We start from the raw sequence: 17831 nt of genomic DNA on the forward strand, positions 1-17831 counted from the left end.
TGGTGCACCTGACTTCCCAATGGTTCTTCTTGCTCCGGTTTTCCCAGGGTGCAAATGTACTGGAACCACTGCAAGACTCTAAAACCCACACTGTATCCAAAATCATTCACTCATTCACTACTCCCGTCACTATCAAGGGAGTGCAATGTAGAGGACGATGTAAAGGACTATATGTTGATCTTATCTGCAAAATTAAAAAGCACTTTCAGACACTACTCGGGTCACTTTCTCCGAACCGTTAATTATGTCATTGCTTGTCGCACAGTTCTAACGTGCCAGACCAGCGTCGGCTGGGAGACCAGTCGCGCTGCCCTCCTCTAGTCCGTCTGCAATTACTCCTTTAGCTCAATGCGTGATGGTATAAAGTGTCAAGGTTAGTAACCATTGTTGAAGACAACTTTTAGTAATGGTAAGAATAACAATTAGAAATGGTGAACTCGCTATATAGTCCACTATATACCCAGGAGTAAGTGAATTTGGACAGGGCCCCAATGTTACTCATTTTCAGAACTTTTCTAAATACATTTTTACCTTCGCATTGAAAAAGGTTATGTTTTGATCGCCGTGTATTTGTATGCGTGCGTGCGTGTTATTCGCATAAGTCAAAAAGTATTAAACCGAATCGCATGAAATTTGGTGGGATGATTGGTTATTTTCCGGGGACCATCTGATTAGATTTTGGGATCGATCGGGTCAAAGGTCAAGGTCAAAATATTCTTGAATCGCATGAAATTTGGTGGGATGATTGGTTATTATCCGGGGACCATTTGATTAGATTTTGGGATCGATCGGGTCAAAGGTCAAGGTCATGAAAAGGTCAAAATCTTCTTTTTACCATAGCGCTGTCAATTTATATCCAATTGGCATGCAACTAATGCCAAAATGTTCATAATTCAATGCCCAATCTTGTGATATGCGAAGGTATGCGCTCTACCGAGTGCCCATTCTAGTTTACTTTTAGACGATTATCATACACTGTGTAAACCAACGTCGTCATCAGCTGCTTCATGCAGCACAGCTTCTTAGGTGTTCAACTAACGGACAACAGGCCACAATAGCATGTGACCATTTTTTCTGGCTCTGCTCCAAGGCTGGATGGATTAGTTGAGATAACAGGGATGTTGTCTCCTGTCCAAAAAGTTTTTTAAGACTCTCCTGAAGATGAATTATGTAGTTACAGTGTATACACACTGCCCAATAATTAGTATGTTAATTGTCAGAGAACAGAATATCAGGTGACATTCTTATTGTGAAAAAAAAGTAATGGATGTGGAGAGCACCTTATTTTCCTCGAGAAACCGTCAGCAATGTTATTCTTTAACAATAAAATCTATCTGGCCTTCTCCAAGTACTTTTAGTTGCCCCAGTTAAACATCCCTTACATTACAGTGGTGGTTCTGGAATGGATTCTTCTTTCAAACATATCTCAAATGAATGAGCTTTACTAATTTTTAATCACAGGCCTGTTTTGCATGAGGGTATGTGCAGCTGTACTTGGTAGGAAAGTCCAACAAAACTCAGTATTGGGATTGTGGCAGCTGTCTCCAATTTGGCCTCGGCTGCCGGTGATTGGCAATCAGTCGGCAGCCGAGGCCTCCCTCATAAAAGGTCTCAGTGGAGAGGAGAGTGAGCAGAGGCGCAGTTTTGCGGTCTGCTGTGTGTTGCCGAAATAAAGTATGTTCATGAATCCAAGCATGGTGTTGGTGGCTGATCCTTGGAGCTTTTGGGGGAAACCCACGGGTAACGGCAATGGAGTTGCCACAGGGATACTCAGTAAAGACAAATAATCTCACATAGGGGTAAAACCTTGATACTGACCTTTGTACCAATTTTAAAAAATGTCTTCTGTTAAAATCCTTGTATGTGAAAACATACTTGCCAATAAAAAGTCTTGATTCTGTAGAATAAAAAAGGCTGCGCAATGACCATTAATCCATTCCGGTATTTCAATGATGCTCATTGACCTGATGTGGCATGTTAGTAATGCGTTAGCTTAATAAGAAAAAGGTGGAAGGAACACAAATATACCCATTTCATCTCTATAGAGGAAAAAACTAACTAGACGCCGATCTGATAGATCATTGAATCAGCCGTCGTTCTACAACAGCATTAATGTGCTATTCACACAATATCTATTCACAGGATACTGCTTAATGCTTCAACTGCAGTGCATGCATCCATGAAAGAGATGTAAACTTTATTGGGGTTTTTTGCACAAACGTCTGAAGAACATGACCCCTAAACGTCAAACAGTATCGGCTTACCGAGTACGTGAGATATAAAGAAGAAGCACACACAGCGCAGACATGGAGATGAAGAGACAACTTTATATTGCATCTGCTGCGTAGACTTCAGCTACACATTAGTCACGGATCACTAATGTCCAACTGCTATCCACTAATGATAAGAATGAGAAACTCTAAGTATTATCTTCAGACAGTAAACTCCACCCAGGAAATACTGCTGTGAAATGTGGAAGTCACTAATGTGTGTGTTTTCAGTGGAAGCAGCAACTGTGGCTTAATTGGACATAAAATTGAGACAGGAACAAGGTCATAAAAAGCTTGAGATATTAGGGTCAAGGGCAGCAAGAGGTTTATCTGCCATTGTGGTGTTGCCACCCTGTGGAGTGCCTGCCGACACCTCTCCATCTGACCTTGTCATCCCGCTGTGACAGGATCATATTGACCAACTCCTGATCGTGGCGGCGTGCTGCATTTTAAGGCCGTTTATATCATATACAGTATGTGTGCATCACCTAGACAAAGCCAGGATGACATTTGTGTAGACTAATTCAAAATAGCCTAATTATTAAGATAAAAAAGAAAGAAGTCAGTACTATGAATGTGACTCGATACAGTGAGACTTGTTTTTACTTTTGAGTTTATTTCACTTTTCTAGTCCAATTTTGCACAGAGAAAAAAATTGTTCTATCATTTATTCCAAAAGAACCCCAGAAATATTTTACTATTTCTGAGGCTCTCTGCAGATGCTAGGAAGATAATGTATCTGTAAGAGCAGAAACCATCGTTTGCTTAATTGAGCCACAGAAAAAAATTCTGCAACAATTTTGATTATCATTTAATCTCAACAGTGGTTTAATCAAGCAAAACATGTAATTATTCTCTGTAGCCTTAAAAATCTAAAGAGTTGCTGCATTTCGGTGTTTAATATTAATGTCAAGTGAATATTGTTTGGTTTTGGACATCTGAAGATGCCACCTTTTTCAGATATAATATAATGTCAACCAAGTAATGGGCATGTTTCATATTTTTCACAAGTATAGATCAAACAATTTCAGATTCTTAACAGACATTCCTCACAACACCGTCTGTAAAGATTTCACTCATCAGTTCATACGTTTTAGGTCAATTGGAAGAAGATACATGTGCAAATATTAGAGTAGGTTCTGCGTCTCTACATCCGTCTCTGTGTGGAACATTTTCAGATCTCCCCCACCTCCTTACCTGCCACATCCACTTGTTTTGCAAACAGAGGAGATTCATTGACGTGGGCAGAGTATACCTGAAGAAACGCATCTAAGACTGGCTGCAGGTCAGAGATGAAGGCAGGACATTAAGAGAAAACTAGAGCAGAGGAGATGCCCCATGCCGACACATCGACAGAGTGGAGCAGCCTGAGGGGACTTGATGACACGCCAGCGGCCCCAGACTGGGGATTTAGTGGCGTATTGGGCTTTTGTGCCACATTATTATCAGCCCGGGATCCGCCAGGCACATGGGCAACTCTCAATCCCCTCAGGAGGGAGCAGTCGATCCCCCTCCAGTCTCCCTCTCCAAGCTGCTCCCACGATTCAGACCGACCGAGGCTTAGCTGCCGTTATTGAAATGCTTCGGAGGAGCACCCTGCTTGCCTTCACATGAACAAAAATCCTGAGAATGACAGAAAGGTAGAGATATAATCCTTAAAGGTGACGCAGATTACCTTGTGTCTGGGAAACCAGATGCTGAGGAGCAGCTTCCAACATGTGAATCAGCCGACGCAAAAAGACAAGACTGTTTTTATTTTGATAGATTCATTTTCACAGGCCAGGCTCACCTGCGTATCGCCACCATATCTGTGAGAGCAGATTTAGGCCGTCTCTAGAAAGACATGCAACGACAAACAGGATGCTTCCTGCCATTTGCCTTAACTTGCGTGCTTCCTGTGGAAGCAGGTATCAAACACCTTTCCGCCTATCGTTGACATTTGTGCTGGATAGATCAACTTCTAAAAAGGTGCCCGTCTGTCAAGGCAGGATCAAACATCAAACGCGTGGATGGCTGCTGACGTCACCTGATCCCCAAGTGTCCCAGATAAGATCATTTTGGCAACACATCCAGGCACAGGATGGCAGAGATCCACGGCAGAGCGGAGAAGAGTGACAAGGAGATTGAGTGGCACGTGGTGGGCAAGACTGGAGAGTGCGCGGCACGGAGGGAGAGCTGACGGACAGGCCGCTGATGGATGAGGTGGTACGCCTGGCAGAGGGCTGCCCTTTGTCGATGGAAGTCTGCCTGATGCGGCGTGGTGATTAAAACATCAAACTAAAGGGCGGGGAGTGTCCTTAGGCTACAAAAAAAAAAGCAGCCGAAAGAAATGTTGCAGAACAGACGTGTGAGTGAGCAAAATACTTCACTAGCTCAGAACAATAAGCTGATAGCCTGGCACGGTACAGGAGGTGATCAAATCCCATGTTCAGAAAGATGCTTGCAAAAGGTACATGATACTGCTTTCACTGAAGCAGGGAGTGAGAGTAGGTTTAGTGCGATGGGGAGTGGAAAAACAGCTAAAGTGTTTGCTCTTTGTAACCTAAAAAAGGGAGTGTGTGTGGTAGTTGGGGGTGACAGTGATAGCTGCTGCATAATTAATATGTTTGCTCTTGTGACTGCAGGAGCCACATTGGTCAACAGTTTTCTATAGAATCTATACGAGCATTTAATTATTTAGGTTTCTTACAGAAGGATGCATGGCTCCTTTGGTGGCATGACACTATATGTTTGGTTTGTTGTGGTGCACATGATGAGACATTGCTTTATTAATTAGGAGTAGGTGGGGTTTTGAAATAGCATATCAATTCTCTGTTTTTATCATCGGATTGTGGTAAAACCACAGAATCTTAGAAGTCGGTTTATTAGTACTGATCATTTAGAACAGTTTGTTCGACAGCCAAAAATCTTACCACCATGTAATTTGTTCTGTCCTTAAAATACATGGTTACATGGATAAAATACTATATTTGGAATTATTGGAATAAATAGAAATGGTGATATCAAGACCATCAATTTATGAATATGCAGGTACGACCAACATTCGCTTGTGGGCACGATTTTTGGTTTGTATAGGAAATAACAAATGAATTCCTACGAACAATCTTTGGAGTAGTTACATTTTGTATTGCAGAGGTGCTCAGTTTTTAAATCTTTAGAATTCTGATCAGCAACAATGGTTATTGAGGCCAATATCTCTACCTATATTGTTTATTCTGCACCAATATGATGACAATATCAATATGTATCATATGTAAAAAATGCATTTCCCACATTAGCTACTTGGATGAAGTACCAAATTCTGAAATACTTCTTGTATGAACACACAAAAATAAAGACCATGTTGCGATGACATCACACAGCCATGAGGACAAATCAGGCCAGTGACAACTTTAATGGCCAAGTAAGTATGAACACATATAAGGAATTAGACTCCAGTATTTTGTTGCCCTTGATGTACAAGCAAATAATTCAACTTAAGGTTAAAAACAACAAAGCTGACCAAAGGTAAACATAAACACAAGACTACTAATGGCCCCTTCCACACTTACTGCCCTCCTACTTCAGTCCCCTTGCTCGGAACCCACCCATATTTGATCTCAGCGACACACCTGTAAAGTTTTGAGACTACGTCTTACACAGTTGTGGAGCTATTGCGACAAAATCTTTCCATAGATAGACTGGCTGTGTGACACATCTGGCAAAGTACCAAAAACCTTGGAGGTGTCTCCAGGACCACATTTGGCAGGATGACTCGCACAGACTCACAAAGTGAAACTGCACTAAGAGAGGTAAAGGAGATTGCACACTGCATTATTATAGAAAAGTCATGAACAGCCATATTAGGTATGCAAATGTAACCGTATCACGTATATTTTGAGTTTTGGTTAAACTTACATAGAAGTATAGAAAATACTAATGGACAAACAAAAGTTGAATTAACTGGTCAGAATGCAGACAAAAAACTGAGCAATAACTCAGATTTAAATATTAGCCTGAGTCTACAATTATAAATCTAACCAAAGCAAGGAGAAAGACAAACTGCAGTAAGTACCATAAATAATAACAATACAATATGCTATTGACACATTTAGGTGACTTCAGACCCTGGTCCAGAGAGGTCAGACTGAGCAACAAATAAGTGATGGGAGGAATATAAAAAGGGAGGAAACCCCACAGGAGGGTGGATCTGCAGCCAGTAATGGGCCTGTGTGGCCAGCCAAATAGGTACTCTCCTGGATATGTATGAATGACTACCGACCGGTGGCCCTCACCTCGGTGGTCATGAAATGCTTTGAGAGGCTGATAAAGGACTACATCTGCGCCTTCCTCCCTTCCTCCATGGACCCGCTGCAGTTTGCTTATCGCCCAAACAGATCCACGGATGATGCTGTCTCCCAGGTACTGCACACCACACTCTCTCATCTGGACAGCCAGAGGGGGGGCTATGTCAGACTGCTGTTCATTGATTATAGTTCAGCTTTCAACACCATAGTCCTCTCCAGACTGGCCGGCAAGCTGATTGAGCTGGGACTGAACACCCCGATGTGTGCTTGGATCCTGGACTTCCTGACCGCCAGGCCACAGGTGGTCAGGGTGGGCAGACACACCTCCAAATCCCTCACCCTGAACACAGGATCCCCCCAGGGTTGCGTCCTCAGCCCCCTACTGTACTCCCTGTACACACATGACTGTGTGGCCAGGTTCAGCTCAACACCATCATCAAGATTGCGGATGACACAGTGGTGGTGGGCCTGATCTCCGACAACGGCGAGAAGGCCTACCTGGAGGAAGTTGCTGATCTGTCACTCTGGTGCCAGGACAACAGCCTCATCATGAATGTCACCAAAACTAAGGAGCTGATTGTGGACTTCAGGAGGGTACAACAACAGAGGACGTACTCACCACTGGGGATTAACGGGACTACTGTGGAGAGGGTGAGCGGTATAAATACCTGTGAGTCCACATCACAGTGGGTCTGACATGGTCAACAAACACAGACACTCTGGTGAGAAAGGCAAGGCAGCGCTCCTACCACCTCAGGCAGCTGAGGAAATTTAAAGTTTCCCAGAGGATCCTTCAGTCCTTCTACTCTGGAGCTGTAGAGAGCGTCCTGACAGGAAGCATCACAGCCTGGTTTGGCAACTGCTCCGCTCAGGACAGGAAGGCTCTGCAGAGAGTAGTGCGTTCGGCTGAGCGCACTATTGGAACTACACTGCCCACCCTGCAGGACTTGTACACCAGGAGGTGCAGAACCAGAGCCGCAGGATCATGAAGGATCCTCACCACCCCAACAACAGACTGTTTCAGCTGCTGCGGTCAGGCAGGCGCCCGTAGTCACGCTGCAAGAACAGAGAGACTGAGACGGAGTTTCTTTCCTCAGGCCATCAGGATTGTGAACTCCGACCTCACCAGGACCCCCACATAGACCCACACAACTGCCCCTCTTAGGCACACACACACACACACACACACACTTACTGTAAATATTGTGTTGTTTTTTATTTGTAAATAGTGTGTACTTGTTGCCCTTGCACATTCCTGCTGAGCATTGCCACTTTCATTTCACTGCACACCCTGTGTGTGTATGTGACAAATAAAACATCTTGAATCTTGAATCTTGAATCTTGAATAAACAAACAGACCTTAACAACCAAATATACTAAGCAGCACTTAGCACCTTAACAATAAAATCCCCTTATGAGCATTCAAGTTACTTTAGTAATGCGTATGTATCCGTATCTTCTTTCCCTGGCAAACACAACTGAGATGCAGCGGAAAGCTACTGGTGCAGTGAGGGAGTGAGGGTCCCAGCTGAATTACAATGGCTGTATTATTAGACCCACGCTGCTGTACATGACATTTTCTGTAAACGTGTTAGTGTACTGCAAGATGTGTGTCTACGGGCACTAAGCATCAACTGCAGTACTCCTGTCCCCTTCCCCTGCTTTCTGACATGATGGTACGTTTGTGGTGGACAGGGAGGGGGCGGTCCCAGTCTGGATGGGTGCCAGGTTTGCTGGGTCAGGTCAGGTTAAGTAGTTAGTTTCATTTTAAGAGGCAAACTAATGTAACATATTTGTCCGGGAACCCCCACGTGTTATCTGTAGATGTAGAGATGACAGCAGACCCTCTTTATTTAAAAAAAAAAAAAAAATTATATTCTTGAAGCTACATTTTCTGCAGACTCCTTCAGAAAACTACCAACGCCCCCGGGGTTTCCTTGACCCCTGTTAGGGCACTCTTATTCACAGCTTTAGCTAGCAAGTTACTGTCATGCGCTCCCAGAGAGCTAACGTGAACCGTAACACCGGTCGGCCTGCCTTCGGTAATAATCATGTAGACCGGGGACCTGATTTGCAAACATTTCTGCGACACACCAAAACGAAGTAAAGATTGTCTTTACATACCCTCCGACCGGGTGCGAAGATCAGACACCGTTCTCTGGACGGGCGGCATCTCTCCACACAGAGCCGGCCGACGGCACCTGTTAAGCGGCCGCGGCTTGTTAGTTCTGCTCCCTGTAGCTGCTGCCGGTGGTTCTTCTCAACCGTCAAAAAATTTATATAAATTTTTTTTTTTTTTAATTAAAAAAACGGCTTAAATTTAACAGAAGAGCCTCTCTCGTGCGGACAGTACTGCTGCGTATTTACTCTTCAAGAAAAATACAGACAACATGCATTGCCTGGTGGTGGCAGAACCATGCCCAGGAGCCCCCGGCTTCACGGATCCCCCAGCATCCCAGTTTACACGTCGGATTACAAAGCCGCTAGACGTCTTCCGTACAGCAGGAGTGGACATGGATTTACCATTAACTGAAGTGAGGGGGACGGTGCAGTTTCACATTATGGACCATACCACATTCACCCGCAATAGGAGGGGTGTGCGTGAACACAATAACGCTCGTTTCACTGCGGCTACGAAATATATGTCAAGAACAATGTGTTATTACGAAGATATGAAGAAAGACAAAGTGCCTGATTATAAACGGTCGGGTAAATAATGATTATAGCACGGATACGTATTTAAACTTGGCCCATAATATGTCTGTTGGTGTGGACGCCTCCCCCCCTCTGCAGTAGATGTTGTTCACAGCTTGAAGACATAACAAGAGTACACCGGGTGGGAGTTGGTTTATCATTAAAAATAATCTTGTTTTAATTTAAAATCTATTTATTAATATATTATTGGTAATTGTCAGAAAATAATATCAGCAAATGACCTGATTACTTTTGCTAATATGTTGCTGTATTAAATGTAATATATTTTTCCTAGATAAACAAAAGTGAACCAAAAATGTGTATATTGATTATTTCTACTTAATCAGACACATCCATCTGCACTACTTGCATTAACACCACTTTCTTTCTGCACTAACATCCCCAATTCATTGTCACTGGTGTTGTTTTATAGATTGTACATGTTGCTATTCTGTAATTACCTGTATGTACGACAAGAGTGTATGTGTAACCGGTGTCAAATTCCATGTATGTGCACACATACTTGGCCAATAAAGCTGATTCTGATACTGATTCTGATGAATTTCGTCACTAATATTATAGGAAAACAGAAAGGCCAGTTCTCACATGAGCAGGAGATGTAGTTGGTGTATAACCTTTACTTTGTTTCTTTGTGTTTTCTTTTTAACAAGGAAGCCCTGTGCGCTCTTTAACCACAGACCGGACTGCAAAACATCAGACTCATTCCAAAAGAACTAATAATATTCTAATATATATATTTTGGAAATATACTGTCTGTGGTGTAATTCCCCCATGTCCAGACATGAAGTATGTGCATGCATGCACACACACGCACACACACACACACACGCACACACACACACACGCACACACAAACATGTTGAAAGGCCATTTATTTTCCATTTCTTTCCAACTACTCTACTTTAGTGAGTTGCATTGGGTGCCATTAAAAAAAAAATCATTTCAAAGATAAATAGACCTGTCACAACAGAATGGCACCATTCACACGTAATATATTCTTTATTGTTAAAGTCCGCAAAATGATATTATACCTCCATACAGAAGAAAAGAAAACAATACAAATGTAATAATACAAGTATAAAGTACCAACAGAATTAAATTAAATAAGCCTTGAAGTCCCACGTCTGCCCATGCAGACAGCTAATCATTGTTAAGGATGATGGAGAGGCACCTAGTTTAACTCAAGTTTAATTAAGTCATAATTCAAGAGTAAAGAGTTATACAAGAACAGTTATATTAATAATCATACTTCATCTGTGTGCGAGGAGTATGGAGAATGGACATGTTGCATTAACTATATTGGACTGCACTAGCCATCAAATATTTAAAAAATAATACACAAACCAACCAGCCTTTCATCAATACATCCAAGAATCACCTGACTTTTGTTCCTGCTGGAACCACAAATATGTTTATCTCCAGAAATCTCACTTTGAACCCTGGATTTAAAAAAAAAAATGTTGTTCAGTTCCATCTAGATGACACTCAGACATCATTTGTTGCAGAGTCAAAAATTAAAGCATTGCACAGCAATTTCTCTCAAAAAATAAAACAGATTCATTTGAGATTATTCCTTCCCATAAACAGGGAAAACTAAACTCATAAACATATCAAACAAATAAAATCCTGGACAGCTACTGACCCAACAATGGAATCAAGCAGTTGTAAGCAAACGCTGGTATCGTCACTATTATATGATTATTGTCCAGAGACAAACTCAGCATAAGATTTAATCCAGGGGGACATTTTACAGCTGCCTTTAAACCCCTCATCAGTGTGTAACTCTCCTGTCACAGATCTGTTCCAACACGGACCCACAGATAGCAAGATTAGGAGGCATTAAAAAAACAATACAAATGCAAATACTAAGAACAAAGCCGTGTCTGCTGCGTATGCCCGACTGTACAGTAAATCAAAGTGTGTTCTCATTGTCACTGCAGTTGAAATGCAAATCACACCGGAGACAGCATTTGTACAGCAGCAGCACCACTGCAGTTGCCTGAGAGAACTGCAGTGTTACAGACACACCAGTTATCTCATGTGTGTGTGTTGCACCAGCAGTAATGCTGAGTGTCCTGTTTGAACTCAATGTAAGTTTTTTTGTTGTTATTGCTGCCAAACCTCTGGTATATTTTCACATAACATGATGTTTTGTTGGGAGTGATTCAGGCGACTATTGACAACTGATCCATATTCCCTGTAACATGTAAAATGCATTTATAATGTGGGGATTGGAGGTAAATGAGATTATGCTTTGTGTATGAGCAGTGTAGTGCAGGAAGGCAAATCAGAGTTCACATCTCTTTGAACAATAGGATTCAATATTTGAATATGTCCATCATTTTCTGTAAAAATTCAACGTTCAGTCTTATTCTCAACAGCCAGAATAGAGCCCAGAAAAAACACACAGAGTGTGTTACATAGGAACTCAGGATTCACATCATCCAAAAATAAGAAATGAACACCTGAACATCTACGCCTCCTCCTGTGCCTGCCAGAGACACATCTCTCACAAAGATTTCCTTTCTTTCTCCCACTCCACCTAATTCAACATCAGCTTGCCACCACGGGGATTTGGCTGGTACAGCTCCCACGGTTGCTAAGCAACAGTGACAAGAAGCCTGCCTCTTCGATTATGTGTCTGTGTGTGTGCTGGTTTTGTGTTTTACAGCAGATCCAGTCCAAACAATGATTCATTCAACCGTAACAATTTCCACCACTGTCAAAATCTGTGTCAATTACAAACAGTGTTTTTATCAGTTTATTTAGTTTTTCTTTCAATCTTTATCAGAGTGGTCTAAAAAGATTTCACTGATTCTATTGATCACCTTTGTTTTTTAGATATGCTCTCGCAGAATAAATACATACCTGCTGGCAGGCTGTGATTGAAATCAGAATAACAGATCCAGCTCAAAAAACATTGACACACAATTACAATCAAGTCCTTGTATTTGTGTCCACAGCTCAAAATAGCTATTAATACCAGGAATTACTGCTTGAGATCAGTCCCAGAAATACAGATACATTTGTTGGTCAGTAATAATAATAATAATAATAATAATAATAATCATAATCATTTATTTTATATAGCGCTTCTCAAGGCACCCGAAGTAAATTCCCATTTCATTCTAAATATTCTCAGCTTTTATAATTCATGTATCAATATTAATGGTATTTCCTCGACTTACTTCTTGTTTCTGGTACTTGATTACTTTTTTGGTGGGTGAAGTATCGCAACTATTTGTTATTTTGTAATGACAGTCATGTAAAGGTATACATTGCAATGTATCAGTAATTTGGCAGCAATGAGGCAGAAACAGAGAGTGAGTCCACAATGGCTTCTAACATCGTGTTTGAAAGGGCTCAGTGAAGCAGAGTCTGGCTCATAACTTCAATCAATCAAAACGGCCAGAACAATCGTTAATGAGCATGATCCTTGAACCTCTCCTGAGCTGCAAACCGCCACGTCCACCGGCCTTTCAAATCCTCACGGTCACCTTCTCCACATCAAACTATGGTGAGTTTGCAGTGTCCTTCAGAGAAAAGTCTGGATGAATAATAAATGATGATGTTGGTAAGCCTCTGCAGGAAAATACTTTGAGCCACTTTGCTGCTGTTGAGAGAGGAAATACTGAGGAAAGAAGTAATGCAGCTTAAATCCTGCACCAGCTTACTGGATCCTATCCCAGGTGCTTTTAAAAGGGGATCCAGTTGACTAAAGAGGATTAAGTTACGGCTATTTCCTCCTTACTGATATTCATCCCATCCTGGAAACTGCTATTGTTAAACCTCTCCTTAATGTAACCTTGATGCATTTTGGTTTATAAGTAAAAGCATAAATAAAACAGCTTGATTCATGCATTCATTGTATTTTTTGGGCACATTCATTTAGCTTTTTATGATCACCACAGCATGGAGAAAGCAGCACGAGACCATTTCTCTATTTTTTTAGTGCTTTTAGACTCAAACATGTCTTGGTTATCCTAAAAAGAAACACAAACGTGTTCACCCGCGGCTGCAAATGCTTCAATCTCTTCAGGGTAAATTAATCCTGCTTCTTCTCTCTTGGGTGAAAGAATTGTGTTATTGATTTTATCATTAGCCATTGCTCCTTCTCGCAACGCTGATCAAACCGAGGTGATGGATGCAGCCATCCGGCCTGCAGCTGCATCCTCCATTCCTCGCCTACAGCTCTTGAGGGAACGATTGGGCAGCTTGACATTTAGCTGTGATTGAATTGCACTCTGCCCCCTTGTGGACGATGATCCCTAGTCAGGGAGGGTGAGGTGATTTGATGGCCAACCAATCACATCTGGTGAGTCCCTGCAGAGTCACTTCCCCCAAACCCTGTTCACAATATTTGATTAACGTGTGCAGATCTTGTCAAACCTGCACAGAAACACATGTCATGTTCCATAAGAGGCAAGAGTTGCATTCAATGACGTGGAGATCATTCTGATTCTGCTTTATTACAACAAAGTGCTGCAGATCAGGCATATTTTGAGGTTAACATACAAATCATGCCGGCAATCTATGAATACATCCATTTATTAATTCTTCCCAAAATTAAAACCATTTATTACTCTGCACTGTTTGATTATCTCCCCTCAGTCACAGTCGAGTCAGCGGACCGAAGTGAAATTAAAGAGCGTTAAAGTATTAATCTTTTAAAATTGCTTTTTTTAAAGCAGTTGAGGTGGCTGGTGAGGCTACATTCGTGCTACTGATGAGGAGGGCTGAAAGATAAGCTTCTCAGGTGGAATAGACTATCACCATCACCATGGTTGCTTGTCTCAATGGGCTATAATGAGATAAAATGGCTGCTTGAATCTACATGGCGTGGGTGGGTTTCACTGAAGTCTTGATAAGCAAGTCCCGTCCTGTTGTTACAGGAGGTCTAACCAACACGGTAAACATGTCTTCATTTATATGTAATCTAGAATAAGACTGCTGAAGAGGCCTTTAACTGAAAGTGTATGAGCGAGGCATGATTGAGAAACTGCTCCTCGATGAAATGAAAAGAAAAACTAATTAAAATGAAAATGATATGTTAAGACCATGACTGATTTATTCCAATTCTAAGAACAGTATGTTCAATTGGCAGGCAGAGTCATATAAGCAGCTTTATCCATGCAGACACCCTGCACCAGGACTATATAATACACTGTAATGTAATACAATGTCATGTTATGTTATATCATTTAATGTCATATCATGAAGTATTCAGTATCTTTCATTTTTTATATATATTAAAAGAAAAATTTGAATTGGTGTTTCCAATTTTAAAAAATTAAATAATATATTAATTATTTGTAACATTAAATATGTTGGACTAAATATATTATGGTAAAGGTTTGAAATATCACTTCCTTATTTATTAACTCTAAAAATAGTGTGTGTGTGCATGTGCGTGCGTGTGTGTGTGTGCATGTGTATTATACATTCCTGCCAATGGTTGCACACTAATCCACTTATCTACAGGCACCAAGAAAAACCAAGAGGAGGAACACCATGAAGAACACATGGGTTTAGAAAGTCCAGGCTGGAAACGTTCAACATGTTTGGCTTTATAAATATTGTAAAGCCAGAAGTAAATGCACTCAACATATTTAGACCTCAAGGATACAGACACACACAATGCTTTCTGGTGAGTAACATTGAATGTAAACAGAAACTTTTCTCATCCACAAGAAAACTTCATGACAAACTCCACAGACATCTTTAACATTAACAGCTCAACATGAAGCAAACACAACCATCGCTGATTTAGAGTCAAATGTAAATAAATGACATCACCTTTTACCGGCAGAGCCTCACACAACTCTTTCAGACCAGTCAGACAAGACATGAGAAATCATATATGAAACAACCACAGAATCATTCACAGTAAGAAAACGGAGGAATTCAGGTTTTCCGGGTTGTTAAACCAAAGTTAAAGACTCTGTCATTAAATTTAATGGAACAAACAACAGCTAAATAAAATCAAGATGAGATTTGAAAAAAAGTTATTAAGCCACCCACAGATCCTCAGGCTGTAATTTGAAAGTCTAGACAACCTAATGGCATCTAGCACCGGCCATCAGCAGCAATAATACACAACAAGCCTTTGATATTGAAACATTACACTTTCCAAGATGGATCTTCTTTAATGATCAGCACGATGTGAGTGAGACACACAGGTGTTGATATGGTGTGTGTGTGTGTGTGTGTGTGTGTGTGTGTGTGTGTCTCTCTCTCTGTGTGTGTGTAGTGTAGCTCTTGCCTCTGGGGCCAAACAGCACCACTCAAACAGAGTGGTGCTGTCCCCACTTCAAGCTGACGAGTCGCATCTCCAGGGAGCTGCTTCATCACCTGTGACACAGAAAAGCCTGTCCGAGGCGTCTCTATGGACACGCTGCTGCATTGTGTCACGTGACATATTATATGTTCAGCTCGGCGAGGACTCCCAGTGAACACCTGCGCTCCCGCTTTGGGTGTAAGGAAGAAAGCATTCAAGGAATATCCACTTGTGCCATGCATCCATGTGTTTGAAAGATAGAAATGACATTACATTAAATTGAAGAGAAAAAGTGAGGATGTTGTCATGAAAAATTATTTTACTATGTTCCTAAAATGGAGACAGTTGTCAGTACAAATGAGGATCTTGCACTTTTGTTACTATTGTTCTATTTGGATAAATACCTAAATCCATTAGCCTACGTTATACTTGTAATGTGTGCAATAACATTTAAATTTAATCGAAACAAATTATTTGATCTAATTTTAAGTTCAAAATTCAGATAAAACATATGTACCTGTTACAAAGCATGAAGTTAAACACATAAAACATGTCAAATGTATGGGTGTGAAAAAGAAAAAGAAAAAAACAGATGTCGAAATAAAGTGAATGTAAAAGAATATAAACACAATAACAAAGTTAAAATAAAACTACAACCACAGCTGTGTTTCAATTAAGATACTTACGTTAGAACATGTCCATGTACACTATGATATGAACTTACTTGCATTATGCAGGAATTTCGACAGGGTAGTTTTTATCTGAAATCAAACACAGCTGTGGTGCTGTTATGGAAATTATGATTGCTACCAGCTTTATGGTTTGCGGTACCAAATTGTGGACAGGCGTCGTAAATTAGCATTTCACTACAAACACTAAACACATTGCATCTGGTCTTTGTGCATAAATATATGTTACAACCATAATGCTAGTGTGATGTCCTTATCAAATAAACTAAACTAAACTAAAATACAGACTGCTAAATAATAACCAATAAATAACCTCCTATAATAACCCCCCAGGGTTGTGGACGATCGGTGGAAGATGTGGTTATTTTTATCTAGATTTTATACTCGATGTGAAACTTTCTTTGCTTCATCTGCCACTGAGCACTGATTCATAACAATGAATGGGGCTCTGCCTCCAACGCTGTACGCAGCGCTCTTCAACCATCATGGGGTGTTCCACGGTTATGAGTACACCATCTAGGTCTCATAGTACACCATCTGGGTCTCATAGTACACCACCTGGGTATCATAGTACACCATCTGGATCCTCATGGTACACCATCTGGGTCTCATAGTACACCATCTGGATCCTCATGGTACACCATCTGGATCCTCATGGTACACCATCTGGATCCTCATAGAACACCATCTGGGTCTCATAGTACACCATCTGGATCCTCATGGTACACCATCTGGGTCTCATAGTACACCATCTAGGTCTCATAGTACACCATCTGGATCCTCATAGTACACCATCTGGGTCTCATAGTACACCATCTGGATCCTCATAGTACACCATCTGGATCCTCATAGTACACCATCTGGGTACTCATAGTGCACGTCATTTTGCTATACCTGTCAGTGTGAACACACATATCCTCTCAAAATATCAAGTGACAAAGTGAACATTTTAGTATAAGCATAGCCTACTAATGTTCACAAAACTAAACTGCACCCTAACTCAGATTTAAGTGAAGCTAAACTGGTTAGCTAACATGCTAACTCATATATTTAGCAACTAGTTTTAACACACTAATATGCTAGTGTAGCTTGTTAGCATGGAATAATTGTGTCTCTTTAAGGATTATCCATGTTTTAAATAAATGACGATCATGTAGGGAATGCAGGATAACTGTAGTGAACCACGTCACAGTGGTTGCCTCTCAGTGTCGGCTGCCATCTGATCCCAAGAGGGAGACATGTTTGTTTGTTTGATTAAAGCGCACAACGTCGGGCCAAGAAAAGTCTTCTGTCAAAGCTTTGGTGAAAACTGTGTAAACTGTCATGAATAATTAAAAGACAACTATCATTTTACTTGCGATAAGCTTGCTCGGTTGCCATGGCAGAGATGCATGTATTATTTATTGGCAGTGTGAGTCTAACCGTAAGGCAGCTTACTCAGTCGTTTTAGACGTGTTCAAACAGCGAGGATTAAACGTGGTAGTAATCCATGGGGGACACACCAGTGTGTCTTAGCCGCGCGTCTCCCTCCGAATGACAAGAGAGGAGCGACACAGCGGCGTCGTGGACCATGTGATGTGGCCGAGGGTCTGCA

At 41.3% G+C, this 17831-nt stretch overlaps 1 protein-coding gene across 3 annotated transcripts in view; it reads right to left on the reverse strand.

The window, feature by feature from the left end:
* atp8a1 (ATPase phospholipid transporting 8A1) overlaps nt 1-9033 on the reverse strand; it is a 109300-nt gene extending 100267 nt beyond the window's left edge. For all 3 annotated transcript variants that reach the window (XR_008834566.1, XM_056438710.1, XM_056438709.1), the window contains exon 1: nt 8681-9033. Coding sequence is in view for 2 of the 3 variants with exons in the window: in XM_056438710.1 (XP_056294685.1) it covers nt 8681-8729 (49 nt within the window). In the remaining variant the exon portion in view is untranslated. The remainder of the gene's footprint in view (nt 1-8680) is intronic.
* Between the last annotated feature and the right edge of the window lie 8798 nt (nt 9034-17831).

The sequence above is a fragment of the Pseudoliparis swirei genome, chromosome 19 (genome assembly GCF_029220125.1).
Source record: "Pseudoliparis swirei isolate HS2019 ecotype Mariana Trench chromosome 19, NWPU_hadal_v1, whole genome shotgun sequence".
NCBI classification, from domain to species: Eukaryota; Metazoa; Chordata; class Actinopteri; order Perciformes; family Liparidae; genus Pseudoliparis; species Pseudoliparis swirei.